The 15,475-nt window shown below is 36.1% G+C and overlaps 1 protein-coding gene across 9 annotated transcripts in view; it reads left to right on the forward strand.

The window, feature by feature from the left end:
* The window catches only part of CNTRL (centriolin), a 102,894-nt gene that overhangs the window by 35,957 nt on the left and 51,462 nt on the right, over positions 1 to 15,475 (forward strand). For all 9 annotated transcript variants that reach the window (XR_002823984.1, XM_023730659.1, XM_023730657.1 and 6 more), the window contains 5 exons: positions 493 to 646; positions 2,387 to 2,607; positions 4,734 to 4,910; positions 9,098 to 9,232; positions 13,100 to 13,245. Coding sequence is in view for 8 of the 9 variants with exons in the window: in XM_023730659.1 (XP_023586427.1) it covers positions 493 to 646; positions 2,387 to 2,607; positions 4,734 to 4,910; positions 9,098 to 9,232; positions 13,100 to 13,245 (833 nt within the window). In the remaining variant the exon portion in view is untranslated. The remainder of the gene's footprint in view (positions 1 to 492; positions 647 to 2,386; positions 2,608 to 4,733; positions 4,911 to 9,097; positions 9,233 to 13,099; positions 13,246 to 15,475) is intronic.

The following is a 15,475-nucleotide window of genomic DNA, read 5'->3' on the forward strand; positions in this document are numbered from 1 at the left end:
AAAAAATTTTAAGTATTAAAAAAAAAACTTATGAAAAAAGAAAAAAAAATCTCCTGTAATCTTTCTGCCCGGATGTAATCCTTGTTAACATTTTGGAATATATGTTTTTTAGTTTTTTTTCCTATGGATATATGTGTATATATAATCAATTAACTTTTTGAGAAGCTTTTTAAGAAGACACATTTTAGTGCAATGCAAAGAGCACTGAACTTGGCTATATATTACCTACTAGCAGTGTCCTCGGAAAAATCATTTAACCTCTCTGGTCCTCAAGTTTTCTCCTCTGTGAAATGGAAATGATTCCCATATTAAGTTATGAGGTTTAAATGAAAACTACTCATGTGAAAACAACACAAGGCCTGAACCAAAATAGATGCAAATTGTTAAATTTTATTTTCTAGTCTTCTTTTAAAAATATTGTTAAGGATGATCATTTTTAGAAGAGTTTAAAGATCTTGGGGTTTTGTTAAAATTTTTTTTTTTGCAATTCAGTCCCATATGACAGCTCAGAAAAGGGGTAAAGAACAACAGCTTGACGTTATGAACAAACAGTATAAACAACTTGAAAGCCGTTTGGATGAGATACTTTCTAGGATTGCTAAGGAAACGGAAGAGATTAAGGACCTTGAGCAACAGCTTACTGAAGGTGAGAATTTAAGTTAAGGTAAATCAATTTTAGTGTTAATGAAAGACAGATGACACCCAGACAGGCATTAATCCAGATATTAGCTGAATACAATTCAGCTGTTAGTATTTGGCAGCGGAAATATTTACAAAGTTCCCGAAAGTGCTTAATAAAATTTTAAAATCCTTATTTTAGTTTTGTTTTGTTGCATTGATGTCCTTGTGAATCAAGTCATTCTATTCAGTGAGCAAGATGTCAATACATTTGATTCTTACTATTCCCAGTAAAGTTCTACTTAGTGAACTTAGGTCATTAACTCAGAATTAGTGAATACTGTATTGCTTCTAGCAGAAATACAGGGTTAGGTTTCTGTGAGCCTCTGGTCACATTTTTTTGTCAACTGATCAATATGTAACCTTTTTTTTTTGTATGTTTCTATTTGAAGACACCTTATTTAATGTATATTGTTGATTAATTGAACCCACAGCCAACAGTACTGTAACATGCCTGAAGGAAGCTCAGGTAACACAAGTATTTTCTTGTAAGGCACATCACATCCTTCTTGAGCTTGCAAACACTAGACAGCACTTCAGCACTCCACTTGGAGGCCATTTTAAACAGCAAAGGCAGCAACAAAGAGCACAAAAATATGGAAAATGTGGCACTAAATAGACCATGAAAAGGACACTTGTTTACAGTATGAGAACTGAAATAAGAAGGCAGAATATCTCCCTGTTCAGCCTCACCTGGGAACATGCGCATTGAGCAACTAAAATTTTTCGCCACTCTGTGCATGTAACATGTCTGTGAGTGACTACAGAAGTGCTACAAGTATTGATTTTGGGATTACAAATAAATTTTAGCAAGCAGGCAAATTCACAATTACAGAATCCGCAAACAATGAGGATCAACTGTACATGAGAGTGATAAGCTCTGTCATCTGATTTTCTTTTGTGGCATAAAATCCTTTCATGAGCAGAAAGCCCACTGACTTCAGGGCATTCAGTGTCTTATTATAAGAAGAGTATAGAAAGAATTTTAAGATTAACTTTTGTAATGCAAATTAAAATTGTGACATTCCAAAAATAGTAGAAGATAATAGGCTATAATGGTGAGAGCTTAGGCTCTCTGTAAAAAGGTCCTTGTCTCTGTGTTGCCATTGTTCACTTTGTGATTTGGACAGCTTCCATTCTGATCATCATTTGGGAGGTTTAAATGAGATAGTGTTCATAAAGTGCCTGACACATAGTAGGTACCATATATGTGTGTGTATATATGTCTATATGTATGTGTATATATATATATATACATATATATAGATAGATATATACATAGTTTTTGTTTGTTTTTTTAAGTTTGCAGCTAAGATATTTGTGCTACCAGTGCTGGATTAGTTTTAGACGTTGAGTGATTCTGTTTTGTGCCTCCAGCAGTAAAAATTCAGTTTTGCTGTACATTTTTTATTATTTTATTTGGAAATTATTACTTTAAACTTTTTTTATAGAATTAAGTATTTTATAAGCATTTCCCTCTAAATATACAGTTTTTATCATATACCTAGTTGATCCTCTTGTGCTATAAAAAATTAACATTACATCTCAGAAAAGAAAAATAAGATAGTGGGTCCAGGAAATAATTGAGCTCTTAGAATTTCACCCCTAGCTTGTAACAAATAGCTAAGGAGATTAAGTGCACTAATTATATATCTTGAAATCACTTTCTTGTAAACATTACTACTGTCCCTTCTTCCATCTTACTTAGGGCAGATAGCAGCAAATGAAGCTCTGAAGAAGGATTTAGAAGGTGTCATCAGTGGTTTACAAGAATACCTGGGGAGTATCAAAGGCCAGGCAACTCAGGCCCAGAATGAATGCAAGAAGTTACAGGTCGAGAAAGAGGCATTGCTGCAGAGATTGACAGAAGTTGAGCAGGAAAGAAACCAACTGGAAATAGTTGCCATGGATGCAGAAAATATGAGGAAGGTATAATTTGTTTCTTCTTGCCTATTTTCCTTAGCCTCAGATATAGATGGTACCCAAATTAAATTAGTTAAAAGAGATTATCGGTGATGCAAGTGGTGAAAAGTATTAGTGGCTGTTTGGTGGGTTTTTTGTTTCTTTTCCTTTAGTTATGATGCACTTGGAATCATTTTTCTTTTACTAGGAAAAGGAGGATTATTTTAGTTGAATTTTTATCTCTGTAGGGTATTGTTATTAGATAACTCCAAAGTTGTTTGGTAAGTTATTTATACAAGTATAAAATTGTAGGTATTACAGATGAGCCATTAAATGTCCAAATTTTATTATTTGTGCAGCAAAATTAAGCACAACATGTATTTTTTAATTCTTACTGTTATTACTTGATAGTTTTGACATTATTTTACAGTTAACAAGGCAAATACAGTGTTATAAATCATACCCTTCTATACAAGTTGGAGTCAACTTGATGGCAAGGGTTTTTTTTTATATTTGACTTATTGCCCATTCATTTGGAGACTCCATGTGCTGTTAGAGTTGTTTGGCAAACTTTGTCATGCATGAACCACAGATTCCCAAACATTGTCCTCAATAAGGCTGGCTCTGGAAATCTGAATTAATATATTTTGATATTATAAAGTTTCTCAGACATATAAAAAATTATATTTAGCAGCTTGTACCTATAACCTAGCTTAAGAAATAAAACACTGTGAATATATATGAAACTCTGTGTGTGCCCCTTTCCAGTGGTAACAAAGCCCTGAATGTAGTTACCATTTTCTTGCATCTCTGTTCTTTTTATTGTATATGTATCCATCCTTAAGCCCAAAGTAATAGTGTTTTGTATGATTTTACAGTTTATATAAAAGGTATCATAATGTACATGTTCTTTGGCTATTTCCTTTCTTCCTTCATATTTGTTTTTGAGAATTACGTACATACATGTAGCTCCAGTTTACTTATTTTTATTGATTTATATAGTATTACGTTATATGTACATGAAAATTTATTATTTATTATTCTCCTCTTGGGGAACATTTAGGTGCTTTCCACTCTTATGCTATTACAAACAATCCTGGGAGTAACCTTCTGGCACACGTCTTGGCCATGGGGACTTTATTCAGAAGTGAACTCTGATTCAGAGATTATGGGCATCCTCAGTTTCACTAGATACTGTCAAGTTACTGTCCATAATGGTTCTGTCGATTTCTATTCCCATCAACAATGTGAGGGCTACCATTACACCACATCCTTCCCAATACCTTAGTGTTTTCCAACTTTTGTTTTATTTTTTTAAGCTTTTATTTTGAAATAATTTCCAATTTACAGAAGAGTTGCAAGAATAATACAGATAACTCACATATACCCTTCACCCAGATTCACCAATTAACATTTTGCCACATTTGCTTTATTGCACTTATATATAATTTTTACATGATTTTACATACATTTTTATATAATTTTTTCTGAACTATTTGAGAATTAGTTATAGGCATATTCTCCTTTGCCTCTAAATATTTTGTTTTCTAACATAAATGCAGAATAGTTATTAAATTCATGTTTGCCAATCTGCTTCATTTGAAATGGTCTTTTTTCCCTTATCTTTGTGTTATAAGAATGTTTACACTTACAGAAAAGTTGAAAGAGTAGTTCAGTGAACATTCATGTGTCCTCCAATTTACTAAAACTTTCATCTCTGGTTCCTCATCTATAGAATGAGGATAATAGTACCTTGCCTTGCACCATTATTGTGACAATTCAATAACATAATGAATTTGAAAACATTTAGTTCAATATCTGATGGAAAATAAGCCCTTAAATTTTATCTTCCCTCTCTCTTTTTTTTTTTGCCTTCCCTTTTCCTTCTTATACATCCAGATTCATTTAAAGAATCACACTACAGGTTGGTAGCTTTCTGATTTTTATGATTACATTTAGTCGGAGTTTTGTTTTCCAAACTGGATATACCCAGCCTGAGGCTTCATCATATAGCTAATGAAAACTTTCTGTGCCAGACCAGCAATGGTTGGCCAGCATTTGGTCTATAGTGCTCAAGTTACTTATAATAACTTGCAGATGTTTAAGCAGGCAATGAGGATTCCATAGTTAAAACATACACTAAATCTTTCCAGGAGCTTGCAGAGCTAGAAACTGCCCTCCAGGAGCAGCATGAGATAAATGTATCCCTGCAGCAGACCCAGGGAGATCTCAGTGCCTATGAGGCTGAGCTAGAGGCTCAGCTAAGAATGAGGGATGCTGAAGCCAGCCAGCTCAAGGAAGAGTTGGAAAGACTAACAAGACTTAGCCAGGTAAGTAGAAGCAAAAAGCCATCTCAGAAACAAAGTAACCTTAAGAAATCAGCCTTTTTTCAGTTATATCTTAATTTAAGATTGAACACATTTATTTTATATATATAGAGTATGAGCCCTGGTGACCCAAATGGTTAAGTTTAGGCTGCTAACTGAAAAGTTGGCAGTTTGAATCCGCCCAGAAGCTCTGTGGGAGAAAGACCTGGTGATCTGCTTCGTTAAAGATTACAGCCAAGAAAACCCTATGGCACAGTTCTTCTCTGTCAAATGGGGTTGCTATGAGTTGAAATTGACTCTACAGCACCTAACAACAATGACATATATATGTATATGTATACACATGTATATATATGCATATGTATATATGTATAGACACACACAGGTGAAGGATACATTTTTGGAGTCAGATATTTTGAGTTTGAATACTATCCCTGTGTGAACTTGAGCAGATCACTTCATGGGTCTGAGCCTGTTTCTCCTTTGTAAAAGGGGTTTTGGTGAGGTTAAGTGAGTTATTGGCTATGAAAGCACCTAGCAGTTGATATTTAATAAGTTGTAGTCATTCTCAGCATAGCTTTAAGAGACTTCTTTTAAGTTGATGTAAAATTTTATTTTGCTATTTTCTATTATGGTTGAATGAAATATCCACTAATATAAATTATACTTGCAAATTAGAAAAATAGTTATTCATCCAATAAATAGTTATTGATTGATCACAGAGGGCCAGGTGCTGTGGATGCTGCAGGGAGCAGTGTACCCATGGTTACTGTCCTTGTGCAGCTGACAGTCCTGTAGGTGAAAGCTGCTAGAAAAGTAGAGGATGAGTGTTCTATGCAGAGAGGCAAGGAGAAAGAACATAGTGTATTTGAGATGCTAAAAGGATGATTCCAGTATGCCAGCAGCAAGGAGAGTGGGGAAAGAGGGTGAAAGAGAAAGGCCAGAGAGGTGGGCAGAGGCCAGATCCTGAGTGGCCATTAAGGTCATGTTAAGGATTCTGTTTTTATTCTAAATACAGAGGGAAAGTTTGAAGCAAGGACATGGCATAATAAAATTTCTGCTTTTGAAAAGATTACTCTTGTTGCTGAGTGGAGAATGGATTGGAGATGAGCAAGATGGGGGACAGGAAGGTCTGTTTAGAAGACCATACAATGATACAAATGAGAGATGATAGAAGCTTGAACCAGCATGGCAATAGTGGGTATGACTAGAAGTGGGTAAGCTCGGAAGGTGTTGAGAAGGTAGGATTGCCAGGACCTGGAGGAGTCAAGGATATTTCCCAGGTTTCTGGCCTGAGTACCTGGGTAGACAGTGGTTCCATTAACCAAAAGCAAGAACAGTCATGGTGATATAGATTTGGCAGAAAGGTAATGAATTCCCTATGAGCAGGGTGCACTTTAGGTATCTATGAAGGCATCCAAAAAGAACTCAACCATAGGATCTGTGGATTGGAAGCTCAAGAGTGGGACCTTGGCAGAGATAAAGATTTGGGAGTCATCAGCATATAAATGAGAAATTCAACCATGACCATAAAGAGACCATGCAAGCAGCGTATGTAGAATGAAAAAGAACCTAGGACAGAGCCCTCAGAAACATTTAAATAAGGGGGAAAAAAAGAGAAAGTGCTTACAAAGTAGACCAAGACGGTGGGATCCAAGAGAGAGGAGGGAAAGCAGGAGAATGTAGTGTTTTGGATGGCAAAGGAAGAGATTATTTTAAAGAGGGGAGTGGTCAGCAGAGTTAGGTGCTTTTGAATGTTCTGTCAGGATGAAGGCCATTGTCCTTAGTGATGCATAGATTACTGGTAGCCTTGTAAAGTACAGTGTCTATGGAGTGGTAGGAATGGAAGCCAGTTTGGAATGGGTTGAGAAGTAAAAAATAGGTAAAGAGATGGAGACGGGTTTGACCTGGAAGAGAAGAAAAGAGGCTAGTAGCTTGAAATTAATAAGCAATTGAAAGAAAATTTGGATGAAGATGGGAGGGACATAAACATGTTTATAGGCAGAGAAAGACAGTTGAAAGGGAAAGGTTGAAGTAATGAGACATGGAATAATTAATGGTGCAAGGTCCTGAGAAGACAGAAGGCAGTAGAATTGAGATGTGGAGAGGTGAGCCTTGAATTGCAAAAACAACTCCTTCATTGTATGAGGAAAGAAGCGGAAAAGGAAGAGTATGGATGTAGGTAAACCTTGTGGCTTTGGCTACAAGGAGTTGATGGGTGGCTGTTGCTGTTTTTTGTCTGTGAATAGAAGCAAGAACAAGACCATCAGCTGAGGAGGGTAGATGGGTAGAAGAGAAGGGTGGAGGTTTGAGGGACAAGGAGAAAGATATTGGAGAATATGAGCTAAGTGGACCTAAATAATGTAGTAGGGTTGCTGGGTGTTATTGAGGGCTCAGAGCCATAGTGGCACAGTGGTTAAGAGCTTGGCTGCTAACCAAAAGGTCGACAGTTTGAATCTACTGGCTGCTTCTTGGAAACCCTTTGGGGCAATTCTGCTCTGTCCTGTAGGGTCGCTATGAGTTGGAATCGACTCTGCAACAATGGGTTTTGTTTTGTTTTTTATTGAGGGCTCAGCTGGGGTTGATGACCATAAACTTATAGTGGTGCCAATCCGACCAGTGACATTAACTTTCTTCTGCAGAGGTAGTTAGTCCAGGAACAAGTGCAAGGAAGGAAGATTTAGTGTCCAAGCAATAGTGCTGAGCAGTTAAGACAATGGCTGAGAGAGTGATTGAAATGATGCGTCATGGAAGGAGAAAGACAGGAGAGAGAATGCAGTGGGGATTGGAGAGCCTAATGAAGTTGAGATGCGTTTCATCAGAATAAGCAGATAAAGAATAGCATATTTTTTATCAGATTAAAAATATAATTTTCTTTAGGCTGTTAGCCAAATAGGCTGTATCTTCCTCCAGGAAGCCCACTCTGACCTTCCCCTTCTGCCTGCTGAAATACTAGGTTCAGTACCCGACTTCAGTTTTTCTATATGGTAATCATCTCTTTAGATTGTCTCCCCAGATAGACTCAGAGCTTGGTGAATGCTCAGATTGTATCTGCTTGTTTCTGTCTTCTTCATGCCTGGGTCAGTATGTGCTTGTTGGATGAAGATGAAAGAAAATAAGGGTCAATACGTGCTTGTTGGGTGAAAATGAAAGAAAATAAGATAGTTTGAATACCAGGAATGCATTTGAAGGAGGATTCATATTAGAAAAGGAACTAAAAATAGGTCCAGCTTATCATAGTAATTATGTTCATTTATATTACTTATCAGGTATCAAGTGATCACTTGCCAGTTGTCAGAATTATATTTCTCAAGAGTACTATGTTTTATGAAACTACAGTTGGCAAAATCAAAGTCTGAGGAAATAGGTTGGGGGACAATAATTAAAACAGCATTGAAAAAAATTTTAAAAATGGCATTAAATACATATTTTTAAATAATAGTAAATAAAATTTCGGGATAACATCTTCTTTCAGATAAAGTCTTCTCTTTTAATTTCAAGCCAGCCCTTACAAGTTTCGAATGCATTGTCCTGTGTACTTCCATTGTCTTTTATTTTTTCCTCATATGTCTCAACATAATGTATAATAGTTGGCTTTTTCACAAATTCACTAGCTGTTCAAAGTCCAGGACTGCCAGGACTGGTCTTCAAACCACATATTGAGAGTACGCAGCATTACAGAGTTCTTTCTCTGATCTCCAGATCTGCAAATCTCTGATTGGTTAACTTTAGTTAATAAAATCACTTGTGAAACTTGTTTAATGCAGGTTCCTGAGCCCTTCCTTAGAGATTCTGACTCATTAAGTACACCAAGCAGTTTTGATACAGGTACTTGAGGATCACACTTTGACAATACTGGTTTAAGGGAAAGGAGAGTAGTAATTGTTGGGTCACTCACAGAATTTTTAAAGGTAGGGGCTTGGGACCAACCCTGGAGATTTGAGTTGGTGTTTCTGGGCTGAGCTGATGCTGATGCTTACTTTTCATTAAATATTAATAGTTTAAGAGGGCATGTGAGAAAAAATCTTAAGTTTTTAAATTGGGAGTACAAACATAAAACTGAGTTGTTGTTATTATTATAAAACTGTGGTTAGCAAGGGATTATGGATGTGTGTAAATTTATTTGTGCCTTTTTAGATTATAAATTGTTGCTATTTTACATTTCACATCATTGTTTCCTATGGCACTAGTTAGAACAATCAGCCCTACAAGCAGAACTTGAGAAGAAAAGGCAAGCCCTTGAGAATGCCCTCGGAAAAGACCAGTTGTCAGAAGAAGAGAAACAAGAAAACAGTGAGCTCTTCACGCAACTTAAACACCTGCAGGTAGAGATTATATCAGAATATACCCTTACATGGGACACACAAAGATGTTGATATCTGTAGTCAAGCACTTAATAGCCTACTCTAACATGTAGTAAGCAACTTGAATAATTAGAAAAAAAGGAATTCTGGCTGGGGCAGCACCACAGCCTCTGTTCCCATATGAGACCACCCTCTTAACAGGAATAGCCTTTGTGTTGTATGATGGTGCAAAAAGATGGAGACAGTGTCAACGGTAGGTACAGAGTATTACTGTGTACCTTCATGGACCAAATCAATACTTTGTATTTTTCTTAGAAGCAGTTTTGTCCCCAGACTGAGCTAAAATTGTCAGATTGGTACGTTCTTGTTCCACTGAAATATCTTTGTAGTTGTCCAGGAATTAAGTAGAATGGTTACATGCAGTAGGATTTCTTAATTATGCAGAGTTTTCACAATCCCCTTCTCAAACAGTGCTGTGCAGTCATTTTACATTTGTTGGGGTTTTCTTTAACAGAACATTTTTAGGGCTATTGTCACAATAGCCTGCCTAACGCGCTACAGGAGAAGCAGGTGGACGGTATTTTCCAGATAATTAAACTCTCTTAAAGAGGACAGGTGCCAGAACAAATGAGTACCTGGATCAGCTCTCAGGGGTCCCATCTGTGAGGTGAAGGGCCTGACTGGCTGGCTGAGGGTAGCTGTTATACTTCGTCAGAAATGAAGGGACAGAGTTTATATGGTCTTGGGGAAGGCTTCCAAAAATCCAGGAAAGGGATTTATGACAAATGAGACTAAGTCATCCAGATTGTCTCCCTCTTCTCCTGACACCTTAAATATTTTCCCTCAAAGTTCAAGTAAATCTGATACGCTAGAATTTAATTTTTACTACTGTTAGTTCAACTTCTGAAGCAAATATCATGAAAGATGTACATTTCCCCATTCTTGGGTGTGTTGTGTGTGTATATTGAGTCTTTGTTACATGATTTTAATTTTATAGAAATTTTCAAATAATTAAAAAAATAGAATAGCCTTATGAACCCCTACTTATCTTTTACCCAGCTTAAACAGTTGTCACCATTCTGCCATTCTTTCATTTAGTCTACTTTTTATTTTTTCTGGAAATTTTAAAGAAAATCTCATACATTTTTATATCACCCAAAAACACCTCAGTATACATAGCTCTTACAGAAAAAGGACTAAAATATATTCTTCATGGGCCTTCTCCTCCAAGATAGAAACTGAAATCAGCCTTCCAGAATGCTGATCTGTGCTGTGAGACTACCTTAGTGGGAACTAGGTCCTTTGGTTACTTGACCTACTAACCTCCTGCAATAGAGCGCAAGTTAAACTCGCTATACATGTATCTCTGTCAGAAATCATTTGGTTGCAGTGAACCAAAACCCACTCACATTAACTCAAGAAAGGAGATAGCTTGCTAGGAACTAGAGCCGCTCTCTCAGTTTTTAGGAACTACATGATTCTCATTTTTCCTTCTCTTTCTTTCTCGGCCCCAGCCCTGACCGGACACATCTTTACAGGTCCAGCACACACTACATTACATATTTGCTGTACTGGATCTTGGTTTAGATTTTAGACAGAGAGAGAAAATCTGTTTTTTGGCCAGTCAGTAGATCAGATCACCTGTGGCTAGGATTAGATAGTAGTACAAATAGGCCACCTCAAGGCAACGGGCAGGGACTCTTCAGAGGAAAGAGGGCTCCAGATGGGACAGACACTTAAAAACATGTTCACTACAATTCTGAATTCTGCTTTTTAGTTAACAGTGGTACAGTGAGTTTGAATTAAATTAATCTCTTGGGTAGAATACAATCAATACTTTAGGAATGCTACAGTTTAGGGAAATTTTAGCACTTTCTTTTTATTTGAAAGAGTCATTGTCTAAATTTATTCCTGTGGTCTAGATATGTTCACTAGTTTATTAGGAGTGAAAATATGCTGGCATATAACAAACACTCCCACAGAGAATTGCAAACTCTCCTAGAAGCTTCATTATTAGATATTCCATTTTTCAACTGAGCTGAATATTATGAAAAAGTGTTTTGTTTTAGTTCGAATTATGGACAGTCTCAAGCATATACAAAGTAGAGAAAATACTATAATGAGTCATTCAGCCAGCTTAGGTGGTATCTGTCACCCAGCTTCAGCAATTATCAACACATGGCCAACCTTATTTCATTATAAGGCCTTCCATGCCCCACCCCTCACACCTATTCACACTTCTGAATTATTTTGAAATACATTCCAGACATCTTATCTGTAAATACTGTACTATTGTGTATATCTTCAAAAAGTGGAACTTTTTAAAAAACTCAAACCAAACCTGCTGCCATCAGGTCGATTCCAACCCCTAGTGCACTAAAGGACAGAGTAGAACTGCTCCTTAGTGTTTCCAAGGCTGTAATCTTTGCAGAAGTAGACTGTCACATCTTTCTCCCAAGGAGTGGCTAGTGGATTCAAACCATCGACATTTTTGCAGCCGAGTGCTTTAACCACTGCAGTACCAAACCTTTTGCCATTGAGTCGATTCCGACTTGTAGCAACCCTATAGGACAGAGTAGAACTGCCCCGTAGGGTTTCCAAGAAGCAGCTAGTAGATTCGAACTGCTGATATTTTGGTTAGCAGCTGAGCTCTTAACCACTAGGCCCCCAGGGCTCCACTGCACTACCAGGGGTCCTTCTTTGAAAAAAACATAAACATAATATGATTGTTATACCTTAAAATGATAATTCCCTAATGGTCACCATGAGTCAGAATTGACTGGATGGCAACAGGTTTTAATATCATCATATACCTTGTTTAGTATTCACATTTTCTAAATTATCTTATAAATTTTTTACAATTATTTTGTTGGAATCTGGATCCGAATAAGGCCCTCACATTGCATCTAGTTGACTTACCTTGTCTCTTAAGTCTTTTATAATTTATAGGTTTTCTCTTTTTTTTACTATGTGTTGAAGAAAGCCAGGTCTTCGTCCTGTAGAGTTTCCCATATTCTAGATTTTACTGATTGCATCCCAGTGGTGTCGATTAAAATGTTCTTATGTCACATCTGCAGGCTTATTTAAATTCAAGTTAGTCATTTTTTTCATGAAGACATTCATAGGTAGTTTTGTATGCTTCTTTTTGCATCCCTTCACAAGACATAATGCCTACTTATGTCTTTTATTTTAAGATTGATCAGTAGACTAAGGCATTGTCAACTGAGTAGAAAAGATTTTTTAAAAAGTGGTAAAGCAAGTTAAATAAAACTATCATATGACAAGTAATACAGGCTGTGTGTATGTGAGGTTTATGTTGTTGTTGAGAATATACACAGCAAAACATACACCAGTACACCAGTTTCTACATGTACAATTCAGTGACATTGATTATATTTTTTGAGTTGTGCAATCATTCTCACCTTCCTTTTCTGAGTTGTTCGTCCCCCATTAACAAAAACTCAATGCTCCCTAAGGTTCCTATCTAATCTTTCAAGTTGCTGTTGTCACTTTGATCCCATATAAATAGTTCTTAAAGAGCATAATGCTCAAGGCAGACATTTTATGCTAGTTAAGCTAAACTGTTGTTTCGTTTTAAGAAGACTTCAGGGATATTTTTGGTGTAAATTTTAAAGATTATCTCAGGGCAGTAGTTTCAGGAGTTCATCTAGCCCCCTTGGCTCCAGAAAGTCTGGAGTCCATGAGAATTTGAAATTCTGTTCTGCATTTTCCCCCTTTTTATCAGGATTCTGCTATAGAATCCTTGATCAAAATGTTAAATAACAGTAACTGGGCACCATCCAGTTCTTCTGGTCTCCTGGCAAAGGAGGTGTGGATGTGTTTTAAATTTTGTTAACTTTTATTTCCGCATCTTACCCCACTCCTTAGGATGACAATAACCTGTTAAAAAAGCAGCTTAAAGATTTCCAAAATCACCTTAATCATGTGGTTAATGGTTTGATTCGTCCAGAGGAAGTGGCAGCTCGTGTGGATGAGCTGAGGAGAAAGCTGAAGTCAGGAGCTGGTGAAATGAGGTAAGGGAAAATCAAGACTTCCAAGTATAGGGGTGTGCCAAGTTGTGAATCTGAGGTTCAGTGAGAAACCCACTTTTCCAGTACTGTTAATGGGTGATTTCTTTTGAGAGGTTTCCCCTTATCGTGTTTCCATGACAGAGATGCAAAATTGTTTAATTTGAAATGCCTGTTACTGATTTTCCTTTTTATTTTAAATCTTTATACTTTTTGGTATTTTTTAATTTAAAAAAATTAAAGTTTAAGAATAACTCTTTCTTGAATGTTCATTGTATAAGTTCAGGAAGTAGAACCACATTAATGCATTTTAAACAAAACAAATATCAAAAGAAAATGAAGAAACCCACTGTGAACTTCATACTCAATGGTGAAAGACTGGATACTTTTCCCCTCAGATCAGGAACAAGACAAGGATGACTCCTTTTACCACTGCTATTCAACATTGTACTGGAAGTTCTAGATAGAGCAGTTAAGGAAGAGAAGGAAATAATCAGAAAAGAAGATGCAAAAATATCTCTTTTCACAGATGATCTTATATATTAAAAATCCCAAAGAACCCACAAGCTACTAGAGCTAATAAACAAAGTGGCTGGGTACAAGGTCAACAAACAAAAATCAGTTGTTTCTGTTGTTTCCATACACCAGCAGTGAACAATCTGAAAAGGAAATTAAAACAATTCTGTTTACATTAGCATCTGAAAGATAAAATACCTAGGAATAAATTTAACCAGACAGATGCAAGACTTGTATACTAAAAACTATAAAATATTGCTGAAAGAAATTAAGACCTAAATAAATGGAAAGACATATCATGTTTCTGGATTAGAAGACTTAATATTGTTAAGATGTCAGTACTATGCAAAGTGATCTACAGATTCAACACAATCCCTATCAAAATTCCAGTGTCTTTTTGCAGAAATGGAAATGCCAGTCCTCAAATACACATGGAATTGCCAGGGACCCCAAATAGTCAAAACAATCTTGAAAAAAAAAGAACAAAGTAGGAGGACTCACACTTTCTGATTTAAAAACGTACTACAAAGCTACAGTATTGAAACCGTGTGGTATTAGCCCTGTTATTGTGTTCTAACACAATTAAAATTGATTTATCTTCATGCAGAATTGACCCTTTAATCTTAATAAATGTCCCCACTTATTTTTGTAAATATCCCTGTATTGAAGTCTACTTTTTTGATACTGCTGTAGATAAAGTAACTTTCTTATTATTAATCTAAAAAAAAAAAGTGTGTTATTAGTATAAGGATAGACATACAGACCAATGGAATATAGTTGAGAGTCCAGAAATCATATATCTATGGCTAATTGATTTTCAACAAGGATGCCAAGTCCATTCAGTGGGGAAAGAATCTCTTAAACAAATGGTCATGGGATAACTGGATGTCCACACACAAAAGAATGAAGTTGGGCCCATAGCTCACACCATATACAAAAAAGTAAATAAAAATAAAGTGGATTCAAGGACTAAGAACTAAACCCATAGAACTCTTAGCATACAACATAGGGGTAAAGTTTCAAGACATTGTTTTTGACAATGATTTCTTAGTTATGACACCAAAAGCACAAGCAACAAAGGAAAAAAAAATAGATAAATTGGACCGTATCAAAATTTAAAAAAAAAACAACCTTTTATACATCAAAGGACACTATCAAGAAAGTGAAAAGACAACATACAGTCTGGGAGATATATTTGGTAACTGTATACCTGATAAGAGTATAATATGCAAAATATATAAAGAACTCCTACAGGTCAACAATAAAAAGACAACCCAAATAAAAAATAGACCAATGGAGAGGGAGAGGAAATCATTCTCTAGATAGTAGGCACTTGTTATTTTATTTATTTATTTTTTTTACCTGTGTTTTTTTTTCCCCCTATTTTATTTATTTTTTTAAATTTTATTTTTTTTTATTGTACTTTAGGTGAAGGCTTATAGAACAAATAGTTTCTCATGAAACAGAAGTTCACATGTTGTTTTATGACATTAGTTAACAACCCCACAACATATCAACCCTCTAACTTCTCAACCTCTTATTTTTTTGGTGAAAATACACATAGCCAAAGATACACCATTTCAAAAATTTCTACATGCACAGATCAGTGACATTGACTACGCTCTTCGAATTGTGCTGTTATTCTCACTTAAGATGAAGCCTTACAGAACAAAATAGTTTCACATTTAACAGTTACTACAGATGTTGCCCTATGACAATG

This window comes from Trichechus manatus, unplaced genomic scaffold (assembly GCF_000243295.1).
Source record: "Trichechus manatus latirostris isolate Lorelei unplaced genomic scaffold, TriManLat1.0 scaffold00038, whole genome shotgun sequence".
NCBI classification, from domain to species: Eukaryota; Metazoa; Chordata; class Mammalia; order Sirenia; family Trichechidae; genus Trichechus; species Trichechus manatus.